The 16,888-nt window shown below is 42.4% G+C and overlaps 1 protein-coding gene and 1 pseudogene across 1 annotated transcript in view; one reads left to right on the forward strand and one right to left on the reverse strand.

Annotated features, from left to right (window-relative positions):
* Positions 1 to 12,954, forward strand: part of LOC144380048 (uncharacterized) — a 353,400-nt gene extending 340,446 nt beyond the window's left edge. Inside the window, exons 5-7 of the mRNA XM_078061530.1 lie at positions 5,082 to 5,230; positions 12,022 to 12,106; positions 12,763 to 12,954. Of these exons, the coding sequence (XP_077917656.1) occupies positions 5,082 to 5,230; positions 12,022 to 12,106; positions 12,763 to 12,821 (293 nt within the window). The 3' untranslated portion in view covers positions 12,822 to 12,954. The remainder of the gene's footprint in view (positions 1 to 5,081; positions 5,231 to 12,021; positions 12,107 to 12,762) is intronic.
* A 684-nt stretch (positions 12,955 to 13,638) lies between these two features.
* On the reverse strand, positions 13,639 to 13,708 carry LOC118524447 (U6 spliceosomal RNA; annotated as a pseudogene).
* Between the last annotated feature and the right edge of the window lie 3,180 nt (positions 13,709 to 16,888).

Raw genomic sequence — 16,888 nt, forward strand, 5'->3', positions numbered from 1 at the left:
CTGCTGGCTCTATGGGACTCTCAACATCATTGCTCAGGAACACAGCCCCCAGAGCCAACCGTGCTTCTCTACTTCCCCAGCCGTGTGATCCTGAACCACTCATTTCATGCCCCCGTGCCTCAGTTCCCTCATCTCTAAAATGGGACTCATGACAGCCCCTGCTTCCTAAAGATATTATGAGGACTAAATGAGAAATTTCATGAAAAGCACTTATACTTACACATAGTAAGTATGAACAACAAGTGCTATTAGCATGAGCAGTGGTATTATATTAGGATAGAAATTTTAGCTGGTTTATTCATTGTTTTATCCCCACACTCAACTCAACATCTGGCACAGAGGAGGGGGTCAATGAATATTCGTCGGACGAAAGAATGAATGGATGAGCGTTGAATTATCTGGTTCTATCACATATATAGTTCAGTCTGCACGTTATTTGGGTCTGCGTAGACCAAAAGAACCAATTGTGCTAGCACCTCCCCCAGTTTGTTTGCGCTGGTGTTTTTTCCATTTACTCTGTCAGGGGAAGGATTCCATTTTACAAAGAAGGGAGGAAGGGGAGCCTGGTTCCAAAGGCCTGTTTGTTCTCATTATTAATTTTCCTCTCCTCTTCCAAGTAGAGTTTGAATGATTTTGAATGTGCACTCATCTGGAACGGCACCCTCCTTCTCTTGTTTCATGCCTGGCTGCAATTAAAGTCAAAAGCAAAATTTGAAAATACAACTTTATTATAGAGTGAAAGAATTGTTGATTCAGGGACTAGCCTGTAATCTCACAACATTACAAAAAAAAAAGGGAGAAGAAGAAGAAGAAGAGAAAAAAAAAAGGAAGAAAGAAAAGAAAAAAAAGAATACCAAGCTGCCAGCTAGTGGGTTCGGTCTCACCAGCAGAGACTTGAAACTCCAGAATCAATAACTCAGTTAACTTTGCTGGTTTCTAACACAATTATAAGAATTGGAAAATTGCCCAAAGGAATTAAGGTCTTACGAGAACAGTGATCCCCACCCCCTTTTCTAAGGAAGTGCTCGAGTGATAAAAGCAAAATAACTGAATGGGGTGGGGCTCAGCAGTTTCCAGTGTCAGATCAGAGAGCTGTGGAATTTCAGAGCTGGAAGAAAGCTCAGAGGTCATCTGGAGGCCATTTCACAGATGCGATAACTGAGACCCAGGGAGGAAGGAGTTTACCCAAGTTCACAGGTTGCGCATGAATTTTGAAGCATTTCCATTATGATTTCTTCCTCCATGCAAGAAAGATCTACTGAGAGTCTCTTTGAGGCCAGACATTGTACTAAACATGGGGAGTTCATGGATGAGCTAAGCTGACATGTTCTCTGCTCTTACAGTTTACCTTCTATGGTGGAGGTGGTCAGCCAGCAGGTAAACCAACAAATAAGGATGGGATAAATGGCCAGAACTAAAGAGAGTGCAGTGGTAGAGAACTAGCTCTCCGGGGTGGTCAGGCAAGGCGACTGAGGAAGAGGAGGGGATGTTCTTAGCGGGGTCAGGGGCGGGTGAGAGAGCTAGCTTAGAGACCCCAAGACAAGGATGAGCTTGGCAAATTCAAGAAAACAAAGGGTGCAGAGTGTGGCTGGGGCACAGGGAGTGATATGACGCTCACATCCTAAAATAGAATGGAACAGTGCTTACCCTCATGCTCCTCGCACCTGAGAGGCCGCTGGCCCTGGGCAGAATGCGGGGGATGGGGCTGGAACCTAACCTCCAACCCACTCGCCCTGAGAGCTGGGACACCTGGATCCACCAGCACACTCACACCTGTTCACATCGCGTATGAAAATGGTTTCCATTCACCAAGGAGAAAGGCATTGGACCAGACTTCATACCAGACTTAATGCAGCCACCAAATCATGAGAAAACCATGTCAGGGGGAACGTGGCTGTGGTGAGAAAGGTCTGGAAAGGAAGTTGCAGCATCACAAAGTGGGAAAGAGCACAATCTTTAGTCAGGCACCCTTGCAAAGAGACGGGCTTAACCGCCATGGAGCTGGGCAAGTTGTCCGATTTCTCGGAACTGTAGCTTTCTCCTCTGTGAAACGGGTACCTCACTGTGGAGTTGGAAGGAATAGATGGGATCCTGCTCATAAAGAGCTTAGCACCCTTCAAACCCTCACCCTGAGCCACGTACTAGCATCAGCTTTCTTGGGTGCGCACACCAACTGGCGTTCTTGCTCCCTTGCCCCAGCTAGGCCCCCCATTCCACAACCCCACTCCATTATCCTCCCTTCAGTAGTGGCCACCAGAGACCCACCTGACTGAGAAGCTAATACTCTGGGGCCCAAGGACCGTTTGGCACAAGGCCGCAGAGGCTGCCTGCCCAACCCCCACCCACCACCCTGTGAACCCCACAGCAGATGACCTCAGCAGAATGAATAAAATGAATAGTACTGTTTTTGTTTAAACACCAATGAGGTGATGTCTGGTTTTTATTAAATATCATAAGTAAATAATTAATTCATACCAGAAACAAAAAAGTACAAACATGGCTGTATTATAAACACTGAGCCTCACACAGTCTGCCCATCATGCCAAGGGCCCCTGTTGGCTACACTCTAGAACCATGGGCTTAACTGGCTGGAGGCCTTAGCTGCACTGAAATTCCAGCAAGCAAGTGTCCTGGAAGGTAGGGAAATAGGCTGTTCCTCTGCTCAACTCTGCACAACCATCCTCTACAAAAAAGTCCTTGATCCTGTCACTCACCATTGAATAACAATGGTGATAATTATATCAATAATAATATTTCTGAAACCCTTTTTATGTGCTAGGTCCACACTGTCCACTAGGGCAGCCATTAGCCACATGTGGCAATTCCACACCTGAAATGTGGCCAATCAAAACTGAGATGTGCTGCAAGCATAAATATTACACACCGGGAGTGCCTAGGGGGCTCAGTCAATCCCAGGGTCCTGGGAGCAAGCCCCGCGTTGGGCTCCCTGCTCAGTGGGGAGTCCGCTTCTCTCTCTGACAAATAAATAAATAAAATCTTTTTTAAAAAATTATACACCAGATTTCAAAGATTTAGTATGAAAAAAAGTAAAATATCCCATTAATAATTTTTTATGATTGCATATTGAAACAATATTATTTTGTATATATTGGGTTGAACAAAATATCTTATTAAAATTAATTTCACCTTTTTTATATGGCTACTAGAAAATTTTAAATTATTTACATGGTTCTCATTTGATCTCTAATGAAGAAGCAACCAAGTGCAAAGCATGATACATGCATTATTTCCTTCCAGCTCCAGAGTAACCTGTTCAGGTAAGGACAGTTATTATCCCCATTTTACAAATGATAATTCTGAGATTGAGTAGTTCTGACTTTAATCCCTCACAGCCTGGAGACTGTTGTTCTGTAGATATGTCCTTCCCTGACTTTCTTCACTAAATTCCATTTATTCTCAAGGCTTAGAACTATGTCTTCCTCCTCCATGGAAGTCGTCAAGGGTGATTGGACCCCTAACAGTTGTCTCCTCTCTCTCTCTCTCTCTTCCAAATGCCTGACCATAGCCCTTCTTGCCTACTCCCCACAATTAGGGGCATAAATACAATCTGCTCTGTCCTATACACTTCCTGGGTCACATCAGTTGCCTTTTTCTTTACAAAATAGTATGTTCTCATGCACTGTTTTTCAGACTATGGGTTGTAACCCCATCATTGGTGGGATGTAAAATCAATTTTGTGAGCCATAACTAAAAACTTTCAAGGAATGAAATAGAAGAGCATAGAAGAAAATAGAAGGGGGGGAGGGAATCAGTGTACATGACACAGTGAAATATTGTTTCCTAGTGTGTGTCCCAGGTCATGATGTAATTCATATTTCTGACTCTGCAGCTCAGTCCAGATGAGTTTGGGAAACACTGTGCTCGTGGCTAAAGGCGTGGGTTCCAGAGCTGGGCTGCCTGAGTTTGAGTTCAGTTCTATCACTAGACATGCATATCGAAGTAGTTTCCTGATTTGATTCGTTTGGCATTATAAGAAGCAAGCTGATGCTGAGTATTTTTAAATGGTTATGTAAGCAAAGATGAGCTGTAAATCTTCATTCAGGAATGTGTGTGAAGATTACAGAAAGGATGCAAGATAATTGGGAGGGGAAGAAAGTGGGTATGACTAACTGGAGCTTTCATGGTCCCATGAGCCATCCTTTCTTGGAAATTTTTTGAGGAAAAAATGGGAAGATCATTTCGTTGCATTCCTCCATTCTTATTTTTAAAAGAACAAGCCCCAAGCCCTGCAAATGGCTTATATTGAAATTTCATATTTGAATTAAAGGTTGTAAAACATTGTGGGGGTGGGAGGAGTGCTGATTGTACTTAATGCCTCGTGGGGCTGTTGGAAGGATGAAATGATAGATGCACGGAAGAGTGTACGTAGCCCAGGGACTGACACACAAAGCTACCAAATTGCTTCCCCCAGCAAAATAATAATAATAATAATAATAATAATAATAATAATAATAATAATAATAATGTGTGGTTAGGATTCCCTTGCTCAGAACCTCCCATGCCTCCTTATTGTCTACTAGATAAAGCATTGGCATCTGATTCTAGAATTCAGGCCGACCTCAGTCTGATCCTAAACTACCTTGGCAGCTTTGTTGCCCATGTACCAGGAAAGGCTCACCTTTCCCTACAGCCCCACGGGTGAAGTACTTCAGAATATGGGCTCCGTAAGATGGGCCTAGGGCAGCATGGTGCCAAATGCTCTACAAACTCAGGATTCAAATCTGGCCCCTTTTTTTTGGAAGTTAATCTCTGTTTTAATAGCAGAATGTTCTGTATCAGTCTTTTAAAATGTCTCCCCACATACACCCAGAACTCCAGAATTTACTGAGTAGAGAAGGAGTTAACTCCTCTTCCAGGGGCCACAGCAACTCCATGGGGATCAGTTTACCACTGCCATTGCTTCTCAGGAACACACGGGGGCGCTGTTGAGGACTGGTTCCGCACTGCGACTGGTGGTTGGCTGTTGATAACTGGGTTGTCCTAACTGGTCCATGCGCCTGCTGAGGTGCACTGAACCCTTGTGTTGGGCTTTAATGTTAACAGTTTTTTTCCATTAACAGGCTCACAATCAGCCATTTTTGACCAAAGCACGACCACTGTGCTAAGATGGCGGGATCCAAGGGACATCAACCAACCACTATGCCAAAACCAACCCACCTCCGTGGATTTTCAACACTTTGAGTTGAACCTAAAGATGATTCTCCTCGAAGTAACTATTTTAGGGACTCCGTTGTCCTGTCCCACCATTGGTAGGGGCCATCCAGAACATACTAGATCTCTCTAAAAGAGATTGAGAGCCATTTACACAAAACTGGCCAGTTCTCTCCAGGCACAGGAGAGAATGTATGTAATTACATAACAAAGGAGAGAAGCAGCTTTTGGTAAACCACTCAAAAGAACAAAAAGGTGTTCTTTATTCCTTTTTCCAAGACAATGGAAGTCTATTTAGGCTTTTCATTTGCACATTAAGAGGGGCTTTTCAAGAACCCTTATCCTGACCCAGCTGACCTGCTCCAGAGACTCTGAGCCAGAGCCGCTACCCCATTTAATTTTTGCTTTGTCAAGCAGGCAACCCACCTTCAGTTTGCGTCTCTAACGTCAATCTGCCCTGAGTGGGTCATAACGACAATTTAGTGGATTGCAACTCTACTCTTTTTTTTACTGAATTAAAGTGGAAAGTAAAGGAGTATTTTCCATGTGTTAAAGAAAGAATTGATGCATGGAACTTTTATTTTCCCATGTCTATACTGGTTCAAAATTTTAAATGCATTCAAGTGGGGAGCAAAGTCAAAAGATTTGAGTCCACTTCTCTCTGCAAAAGATCTAATTTGTTACTCAAACATTTCCCCCCTTTTTTTTTTTTGGTGTTCTCTTCATTCTTTTGCCTAAACTGTTGGAAGCCTATTTTGGTCCCCTCTTCTTTAAGACACTGGCCTCCAAGCTCCCAGAAGATCCTTGCCCGTGTTGTTTTGCAGTTATCTAAGTACTCCGAGACCCCTCCTCCTTCACTATCCACCCTCTGTAGACCTTGAGCTCCTTGAGGGCAGATTGTGTCTTAATCCCTGCTGTGCCCCCAGCGTTGGCACACAGTATTGGCACAGTAAATATCAGCTGAACGTCCCCACAGGACCTCATGAATTGTTGTCTTTGGCACCTTTCAGATACTTTACGTCATAGTTGCTAGAAACTCTCCCCCAACCTTGGTAACTTAGTGTACATTTCTATAGCTCATCCCTTTCTCTTAGAATATAAACCCCCTGAGGGCAGAGAACATCTCTTATTCTTTGGATCCAGAGTCCTCAGAGAAAACTGAATGTAAAGGCGTGTGCGCTATAAATCCCAGTTGATGGATGGAAGGTTCTGCTGAGCAGAGTACAGGAGATTAGGCAAGTCTGCTTTCTTTAATTAACTCAGTGTGTTCTGGAAAGTAAGGGTGTTCAACAGGATATATTAAATAAAGCAAGATAACATAAATTAGAAGCCAATGAGAACTTCTGAGAATTTTAACTGAAAGATCAATGTATATGCATAAAGATGCAGCTCTTCGAGTGTTTACTAAAATCTTTTTTTATAAAAAGAGAAAAAAAATTTTAGCAAGAGGGCAAAATTCAACAATCCTATATTGGTTGAATAAATTATGGGACACCTACAAGACCAAAGATGTGCATAATATAAGGTAAGAAGTGGTATTGCAGAGGACGGTTCTAAAATACTATATATGGTATTGATTTCATTTTGTAAAAGACGTGTGTATACCAATGGAGGCTGGGGGAAGAAGAAAATACACCAGAACATGAATGTGGTTCTCTCCAGGTGTGACTAAGTGATTTTTACCAATTTTGTGTTTGTCTCCTGTGTTTTCTACATTTTCTAAAAATGAATTTATATTACTTTTGCAAAAGGACAGTGTAAGAAATTCTGTTCATTTGTTTGTTTTTGTTTTTGTTTTGTTTTGTTTTGTTTTGTCTTTCTTAAGTAGATAGACCAAAAGAAAGGAAAATAAGAGCAGGGAGCTAAGAATGAGGCTTCTATCCAAAAATGAATCCGTAAACGCTCAAACAGGCAACTCACAAGTTTGGCTCTGAGCTTTCCAGCAACACACACAAAAAGGGAAGTGGGATCAGCTGCATAACTCGAATTGTCCAGGGAAAAACTGTACTCTTCCTGATTACATAGGTATCTATCAGTTTCTCCTTTGAAGCCCTCTGAGGATGTTGTGCAATGTAATTAATAACATCCTCTACAGATCCTATCATCCAGAGTTTCCTAGAGTTGGCCCGAAATAGAGCAGTCTCTAAATTAGACTACCGCGCTCCCTGCCCTCATTCCAAGGATGGCCTTGGGGCAAGGGATTTAATTCCTCACTGAGTACCTCTACTTAGTACTGGTGATTAATCACTTCATATCTAAATAACTGGCGGTTATTAACAGCCACAATGAGCAAAAATAGTTATTAATCCGTCCTAGCCTCTGGCTGGCTTCTCTGAATGCGTTGACTCCCTCCCCCCAAATTGCCAGGAGCCCCTTTCCAGGGGTGTGGTCTCCTCAGACCTGCACAGCCCCAAGGCCCTCGGGTGACTCAGTGACTCATCTACTCTCCCACCTTGACCTCACCCTGGAGTACAGAGGCAAGAAGCCAGAAAGACTTAATTGTTAAATATCTCCTATCTAAAGCCCAAAGTACCCAATAAGACCAAACTAGTGGCCATTTTCTTCACAGCTAGAGCTCTTGGAATAGACATGTGGAGAAAAGAGAGAAAGGCTGCAGAAGGGGAATGTAGACTCCAAGGAAGTTCCCCAGTCTGGGATCCCAGGGCCTTCTCCATGGAACGCACTGGGGCTCAGGGTCTTTGACTTTTTACAACACCCGCTCATAAAGGTGCTAAGGCTCACAAGTGAATGTGGGCAGGTGAGAGGGCTTCTGAATTGGGGAGCAGATCATCTCAGTAGCATAGATTAGAGAGGGCACAAGCAACGAGGGGATGTAAAGAGATCCTTATCCACCCCTAAGCATCAGGGAAGGCCTCCTGGCAGAGGTGATATCTGAACTGGGACTTGAAGCATTAGTATGGCTTTGCAGAACTGAGGAAAAGGTCAAGGGCATTCCAAGGAAGACAAGGCACGCTGTCCTCCTCTGGGAACTTCCCATCATCTCCTATTGCCGGGGCATAAAATTCAGAATGAGATGGAGACAAGGCTAGGAGAAGCCAGGTCACGGAGGGCAGGGATGTAGCACCAAAGAAACAGGCCTGGGTTTATATACACGAATGCCAAGACCAGGCAGGTGATGTGAATCAGTGCATTGGCCTGGAGACAAGAGAGGATGGTGAACAGTGTAGCAAATCGGAGTGCTCTTGAGTCACCCAAAGAGGCTAGTCAATACTTCAGCCAGTTGTTACCGTGGGAGAATACAGAACTAGCATTGCTAGATGTCCCCATTGTTTAAGAGACGACAAATCCAGATCCCTAGGTACTAGTCTCCCCATTTGTAAATGTTGGTGACTAATTCAAAGTTAAAACACAGTTGGGACGCCTGGGTGGCTCAGTCGGTTAAGCATCTGCCTTCGGCTCAGGTCATGATCCCAGAGTCCTGGGATCGAGCCCCACATCGGGCTCCCTGCTTGGCAGGAAGCCTGCTTCTCCCTCTCCCACTCCCCCTGCTTGTGTTCCCTCTCTTGCTGTCTCTCTCTCTCTGTCAAATAAATAAATAAATAAATAAAAATTTAAAAATAAATTAAAATAATTAATTAGAATAATTAATTGAAATAAATAAATAAAAATAATTAAAATAATTTAAAATAAATTAAAATAAATTTAAAAATAAAAATAAATTAAAAAAAAAAAAACAGAAATACACATAAAACAAAGTTATGTGTTGACTGCTTAACAAAATGTTATGGCCAAGCCTCACAGGAACATAAGCCTGTATTTCCCTTCGGAAGTTTGCTATTTGCTAATTCAGAGTGCTGTGACTTTAGAGAACCCAACAGATAGTAAGAATTGGCTCTATATACGTATGCACTCACCTTAAGGTTGCTCTTTTTTTAGTTCTACCAAATCTGATTAACTGTGTTTTCAAATTAAATATTTTGAAAAAGATCTTTTTTTTTAATTGCAGTGGGGGAGGCGGGGAATGCGCTGAGCCCTTGGCGAGGAGTAGGAGTTTAAAAATATATGTATCAGATTTTGTTTTCTCTGCTCCAATCAGTTCAGGATAAACTTTTCCACTGAAGCGAATCTTGATAGTGCTGCCCCGTCCGAGGCAAGCTGGCTTTGGGGAAGAGCTTCAAATCTGCTCCCAATTTAATGTTACTCAGTACTGAAGTATTTATAACTTTGTTTGCTGAATCATTATAAAGTATCTGAGTAAAAGAAAATTAATCAAGTCCTGAAGTTTTTATGCCCCCAGGGTTTTGGGGGGATTAAATGAACAGAACTTTGTTTTATTATAATTGGTTTTCAACCTTCATCGGTGTCTGTAGCCCTTAATGTAAGTAATTTCATATTGATCCTGGAAAGTTGGGTTCCATTTGAGACTTTTCAATATTCTTTCATTCCTATTGCTAAGGGTTGATGAAAAAAATGAAGTGAAATGAGATGAAATGAAAAAAATCTATTTTACACACACACACCCCCAAACAAAAACCCCCCTAAGATTTTCAGTTTGTTTGAAAACCATTAGTAAATTCTGTCAAGTTGGCTGCCCAAGGTCATTTCAACCTCACACCATCTATTTTTAAACTTTCAGTTGTATGTGGAAGATTCAGAACTTTCAGCTAGAAAACAGTGCTTGGGCTAAAGCGGGTGCAAGTGTGACTTCTCTGGGTTTTAAAGAACTGTTCTTCAGATCATGGTTTTCATCAAAGTCATTCTCTACGTTTTTGTAAACATTTTTAATAAGAAAAAAATTTAAAAAGCAGAAACAATCTGAAAGGTTGCTCTAAATATGGAAACATTGGATGAATGTTATGTTTTTAAGGCTCTCACTTAGGAAAACACTAATTAAAAAGTCCACACCGTATATCTTAGGGAAGGGAGACACTTGTTTACTGCTTTCTAAAAAAAAAAAAAAAATTTTTTTTTTCACTATCCTTCAGCCGTAAGAATGCAAGAAGATAGGTTTTCTTTTGTTCTTACTTTGGCTTGCTACAACTCTACTCTTCATTTTTTTTTTTTAAGATTTTATTTATTTATTTGACAGAGAGAGAGAGAGCACAAGTGGGGGGAGCGGCAGAGGCAGAGGGAGAAACAGACTCCCTGCAGAGCAAGGAGCCCAATGGGGGACTCGACCCCAGAACCCTGAGATCATGACCTGAGCCGAAGGCAGATGCTTAACCAACTGAGCCACCCAGGCGTCCCTCTACTTTTCATTTTTGAAAGTGATTTGAAAACAAGAAAGGGGGATAGATCTAGCTCTCTGAGTGCAGAGCTTAGCCCCTTCCCTTACTGGCTGTGCAATTTGGGCACGTCACTGGGCTTCTGTGGCTGTTCTTCTGGGACACAGAGCCCTGACACCTGCCGTGCAGCCTTCATCCATGTCCAGCCGTTGACCAGATCACCCAGAACATAACAAGTGCTCAGTACAAGTTGGTTGTTGTCCTTAAAACTTGCACCCTCTAATAATCATATTTATAATGGGGGCGCTGTTCTCACATTAGGACAAAATGGCCAATGATACTTTAACCAGTGTGTATTTTTAAAGACCCAAGGCATGTTCCTGAGGGACAAATACAGGAATTTTCCACCCAGAGTCCTTGTTTACCAAATATCTGTGGGCAAATACAGGTTTGTCTTTTTTTAAAAGGGAGGTGGGGCAAGAAGAAAAGAGAGGAATGCCTCCATAGAAAGGCAGTTTGGTGTAGATTTTCTGAATAAAAAGACCAGCTGCCCTGACTCCTGATTGTTTTCCTGTGGTCACCAAAACTACAGGTTAGATATCACTGGAACTCCATTTCCAAGACCTGCCCCATGAATGCTTTCTTGGATGCAGGAAGAGAGAAAATCTCCTTCTCAATTCTCCCTTTGGACTTCCAATAAGAACATTTTTTTAACAACAAAAAAGCAACATGGGGAATGATTGCCAAACCCATGGCCACTTCTCTCTTGAAATAGAACTTTTTTCAGGCAGCAGTGTGCACAGCCTAGGGAGATGATCCATGATTGGTCTAAGCCAGCCAGGACTAGCTCATTTCTCTTTGCCAGTCATTCGTCTAGGGCAATGGTTCTCAACCCCATCAGTTTTACCTACACACACACACACACACACACCCATAGGACATTGACAGTTTCTGTAGACATTTTCATGTTGTCATACCTGGAAATATGTTATTGGCATTTGGTGGGCAGAGGTCAGAGATGCTGATAAGCATCCTTCAATGCCCAGGAGAGCCCCTCACAAAAGAGAATTATCTGGCACAAAATGTCAGTAAGGCTGAGCTTCAGAAACACTGGTCTAGGAGTTGATACTTGACACAGTTCTGACAATGAAATGTGATAGGAAGGAAGTGCGGGAACTTCTAGGAAATAATTTTCCTGCATAAGAGGAGGAAATTTTTTTTTTTTTTTTGCCCCTATCTCCTTTTCTTGTTGGAATGCTGGGGTGTGAAGATGTGATGCTTGGAACAGCTGCAACTATCTTGGGACCATGAAGGGAGATATCACCAACATGCTGAGGATCTTTGAACCACTATCCCCAGACTTCTTGTTGTATGAGAAAATTAATTGCCTTTATTTTTAAAACTATTAGTTGGTATTTTTGTTCCTTGTAATCAAAAGCATCATAGTTACTACATTTACGATGGCATATAATTTTTCCCTAAAAGGTCCACATTAGGTTAACTAGAAAACAGCAGAACTTTTCTAAGATTCAGATATTGCTCAATGAGTTGGGCGCAGTCACTAGCTAAGTATCTTGCTTCTTGCACAAAGCCCCTCAGAGCAAGTGAATTTCATTGCATGTTTCTGAAGGATGACACATGACTTTATACTGTGTATCTGCAGAGTGACTCCTGGACCCTGAAAATTGTGAAGCCATCCTGTCATACTTCAAATTCAAGCTTTGCCACCTGGCAGGTGTCTGATCTGGGTAAGTTTACTTCTCTGCTACTTTGTCTGTAAGATGGAGATAATAGCCCTCAGAGGTTAAACGAGTTATCACATGAAAAATATTGCTTAGGATAGTGTCTGGCACTGTGTTCATATCATTATTATTATTAAATATTACGTCTGAGAATACTAAGGGTCTGCTAAACCATTTTCACATCTGTATCTTACCTGATCACGTGACCATCCTTCAAACTTGAAATTGACAGCCAAGGGGGCCTTTTGTATGGGCTACTCAAAGGGAAATGGATTAGCAATACTCTGTCCAGTCTTCCCAAATTCCACCATTGGGTAAGGGCACAGCCAGGTGGCTTGTGCAAACTCTTCCCAAGACAACTGGAACATGATGCTAGAGGACCCACTGCAGGTGTGTCTCTCGTTGGCAGAAGAGCTAATTCCAGGAAGCATGTCTCCTTATCTTCCAGGATGAATGACTCCCTCACTCTTTTAGGTGTGGACCCAGGTGGTTGGTCTAGCATCGTACACAGTTCTGTTCACATTCATTCTTAATCCAGTTAAACCAATACCAGGACAGATGCCATTCAATTCTGTTTCCACATACTCCTGGCTGGAGTAGCCTTCCTCAGAGCATCGCTGTCTTCTTCTCTGTCTTTAAAACCCTACGTGTTGTCTGAACAGCTGCATCATGGAACTTTGGCATGAGGCATGCTGGGATTTGCCTTGAGGTCTGCATCTAAGTTGCCATATGACGGCAGACAAGTTACTTTACCTTGCTGTATTTCATCGTCCTTAAAACGGAGCTAATGAGACGCCCTTTCATAGAGTCGCTGTGAATAAGCTAACAGTAAAAGTCTCTACCACTGCTCATGGGTTAAGGTAGGTGCTTGAGAAATGCTTGCTACCGGTGTAATTCTGTTTGGTTCTCTCCAATCCCTGCTCAATTGTTTAATAACAAAATCAGTATTGTAGCCTATTTGAGGGCTTGGTGCAAGTTAATTGCACTGAACTCTGCTGCACCCCAGCCACATTTGATGCTCCCTTTCCATAAATACTTGAGTAATACTTTAACCCAAGAAGGCAAAGAAAATGCAATAGGACCCAGGAGGATTCCGCCAAGAATCCACATGAATTGTGTACTTGAAGTGGCGCTCTTACAGTTCTGGAGCATAAATCCTCAACCTTGCAGGTCTGTTCTTTTTTGTAGACTCCAAGCCCTACAGCTTGACAACCACTTTAACTGGTTGCCAGGTCTCCCTAGGCAAAACTCGTCCTGTGCCTGTGCCCAATGAGGTTTCCTGTCTTGTGTAAATGTTCCAGAGCTTGGCACCAGTGTGTCTATTTTCAGCCTTCCTGACCCTTTCTTCATCTGCCCCCTCTGTGCCCTAGGCCCCAGGTTACATATTCACCCCAGCCTTGAGACCAGTGTCAGCAAGGGACATGATCCTAAAATTATTCCTTCACATCCTTGTGTCCCCCTTCCAATGATTCCCCAAGTAAGGTGTACTTGTAGCCCTGGGGAACCCACAGGGTGACTGTGGACGGTACACATAGATAATCTTTGCACAGGGGCCATGCTAATCTTCTCTGTATCTTTCCAATTTTAGTCTATGTACTGCAGAAGTAACGACAATAATCTTTTAGATATGGAATTTCTTTTAAACTAGATTTTGATTGTTAAGGGTAAAAATAATCAAAAGTAATGCAAATGGATTTTTTTTTTATGGTGAGTTAATTTTAAGGACAATGTAACTTTGAGAACCTTTTTTGGTAGCTAACGCTGATGGAGTGTTCGGTACATTCCAGATAGAGCTTGCTGGGCCCTGCAGGCATCATGCCCCTACTTCCCGTAGAAGACGCTATTTTTCACTCTACACATGAGAAAAGTGCAGCTCGGAGAGGTTCTCTAATTTACCCAGTTATTGCACTGGAGCTGCCTGAACCTCAATGCTCTTCTGCCCCACTGATACATTCACTTTAAGCTGGAAATGAGGCTCCAAAGCAACAGAATTAGGGGCTCGGTGGTTCTGGCACTGGCCCAGGAATCTGTAGATTTACCCCAGCAGATGCTGATGCAGCTTTCTGGAGACTACCTCATAGACCCTCAAAGTTGGATGATGCCTACAACCCTGTCTGGCTGGAAAAGGGAGTAACAAATGTCATTTATTGAGCAAAACATGTGCTGGACGCTAACCTAGGCATGTCTATTGGGAATTTTATCCAATCCTCTCTCCCAGTAGTGTTATTTTCTCCATCGGAGAGCTGGGGAAACCTAGGCTGACTCTTGCACAAAGTCCTGGCCCTTACATAGCTGGGTCGGGATGCAAACCCAGGTATGTTTATCTCCAGAGCCTACGCTGTTAATTTCTATAATGTAATCCTTTGAAAACATGACTAATAATTCCTGTTCTTCCTGCCTCTTAAGTTCATTATGAAGATCAAATATAATAATGTATGTTGAAGTCGTTTGTAGTGTGTACAGTGCCATATTTAATCATTCAATCAGTATTTAGTCTGATCATGGAATTCCTCTACCTGAAACCTTCCAATGGCTTTTGTCTCACTCAGAGTTAAAGTCAAAGTCCTCACAGTGAATGACCCAGCAGCCCCATCACCTGTTAGATCTCACTTTTTACTACCCTCCTCTCACTCACTCTTTAGCAACCACATCAGCCTCCTTGACATCCTTAAACACACAAGGCATGTTCCTGCCTCAGGGCCTTTGCACTTGCTGTTCCCTCTGCCTAGAAGGCTTTTCCCTCACATATGCACATGGCATATCCTCTCATCGTCTTTGAGTCTTTGCTCAAACTTTCAGTAAGTCCTTCCTCAACCTCCCCAGGTAAAACTGCAACACTTCTCCACCCTCCAACCTGCTATTCTTTTTCTCTGATTTATTTTTTCTGAAAAAACTTACCACAACAGAACATACTATATATCCGATGAATTGGTTGATCTCCCTCCATTTAGACTATAAACTCCTTGAGATAAGGGACTTCTAGTTGTCTCAACTACTTAAGAATGGTACCTAACCTAAAGTAAGTACTCAATAAATAGATGTTGAATGAATCAATGAATCAATGAATCAATGAAGTTAGTGAGTATTCTTATGTGCCAGGTCCGGTGCCAGGTGCTGGGGATTCAAAGATAAAGCTCCTATATGCAGTAGTGGCCTTTCTGTAGCTTATTAAAGGGTTCATTTTTGGTTCCCCTTTGGCATTCGATTTATTTCTGGATTCTTAAAATGCAAGAGCACAAATTGTAAATAAATGTGACCTGAATAAATCTCTCAGCTTCAGCTTTCCCCCACTGACAAAAAGCTTGAGAGTGTAGCTCCCAAAACATCTACAATGCTGGTCTTTCCCTGTCCTTACCTCAGTCATAGAACCTCCTCTTATTCCTTCCAGGAAAAGCCTCTTGGCCTTCACCCAGATCTCCTTCCCCAGGGAAGCCAGGATTCAACTGGATTTCAGCAGTGGTGGGCACTTGACTTTTTCCCCGGGGATATGGTGTCTTAGTCACCCTATAAACCTTTAATTTTATTTAGCCATATTTTATAAGCTGGTACATTATCAGAGCTGTCTCTCCCTATGCCCTCAAGTGCCTTTGAATGTACCCATAATGCCTCTTAATTTTATGTCACTCTTTGCATCTAGTAAAATGTGGAAATACACAAGAGAAACTAGAAAAAACAGACGCTGGATGGGTTAGCCAGGAGTGCCTGCGGAAGCCCCTTGGAGGAATAAATATGTGCTCTTTCAAGTGCAGTGCCTTTCGGGAAGGGGAAGTCATGTGGCCACCTACACTGGTAGTACCTGGGGACTCCCAACCCATGCCCCTCCCATGCAAGACAGTGATTCTATCAGGCTGTGGGGGGAGCTCTGGAATTAACACGTTAGCTTTCCATTGAGATGGTAAAGGACAGAAAAGTAGAAAGGACGTCTAGCTCGGTGATTTTTTCACGTGCTCAAGCAACCGAGAATATGGCCTACACCACAGAAGTGCGGGTACCCCCTTTTGTTACTGCCTCTCTCCAGCAGTAGTCCTGATGTTATCCTGACTTATAACCCAGAGATTAGCTTTGGCCAATTTCTGTATTTATATAAAAGGAAACATATACTACATCCTCTTAGGTGTCCAGCTTCCTTTGTTCAACATTATAGTGGTGAGACTCACACACATTTTTGCATGAAGTTGCAGTACATTCATTTTCATTGCTGTGCAGATTTTTATTGGGAATGCATTTTTTTTATTTATTCTGATACTGATGATGGATAATTGGATACACTTGTATATGCAGCTATTATGAATTGAGCTGCTATGAACATTCTAGTACATGTTTTTTGATGGATATAGGTATACATTTCTGCTGGGTAGATACCTTGAAGAGAAATGATAAGGCAAATCATCATGTTTAACAAGCAGCTCAGGCAATGCTGACTCATGCTGAAATTTAAGAGCCATATTGGGACATCTGGGTGGCTCAGTGGGTTAAGCATCTGCCTTTGGCTCAGGTCATGATCCCAGGGTCCTGGAATCGAGTGCTGTGTCGGGCTTCTTGCTCAGCAGGGAGCTTGCTTTTCCCTCTACCTGCCTCTCCCTCTGCTTGTGCACTCTCGCTTGCTCTCTCTGACAAATAAATAAATAAATAATCTTTAAAAAAAAAAAAAAACAAGAAATTTAAGAGCTATAGGAACAGACTAACAAGCAAGTACCGTTTACCAAGATGATTAATCCAGTTTGGATTACACTTCAGTACAGAAGATGTGAACTAGATGTGAACTGCCCACAAGAACATTAGAATCAT

This window comes from Halichoerus grypus, chromosome 1 (assembly GCF_964656455.1).
Source record: "Halichoerus grypus chromosome 1, mHalGry1.hap1.1, whole genome shotgun sequence".
NCBI classification, from domain to species: Eukaryota; Metazoa; Chordata; class Mammalia; order Carnivora; family Phocidae; genus Halichoerus; species Halichoerus grypus.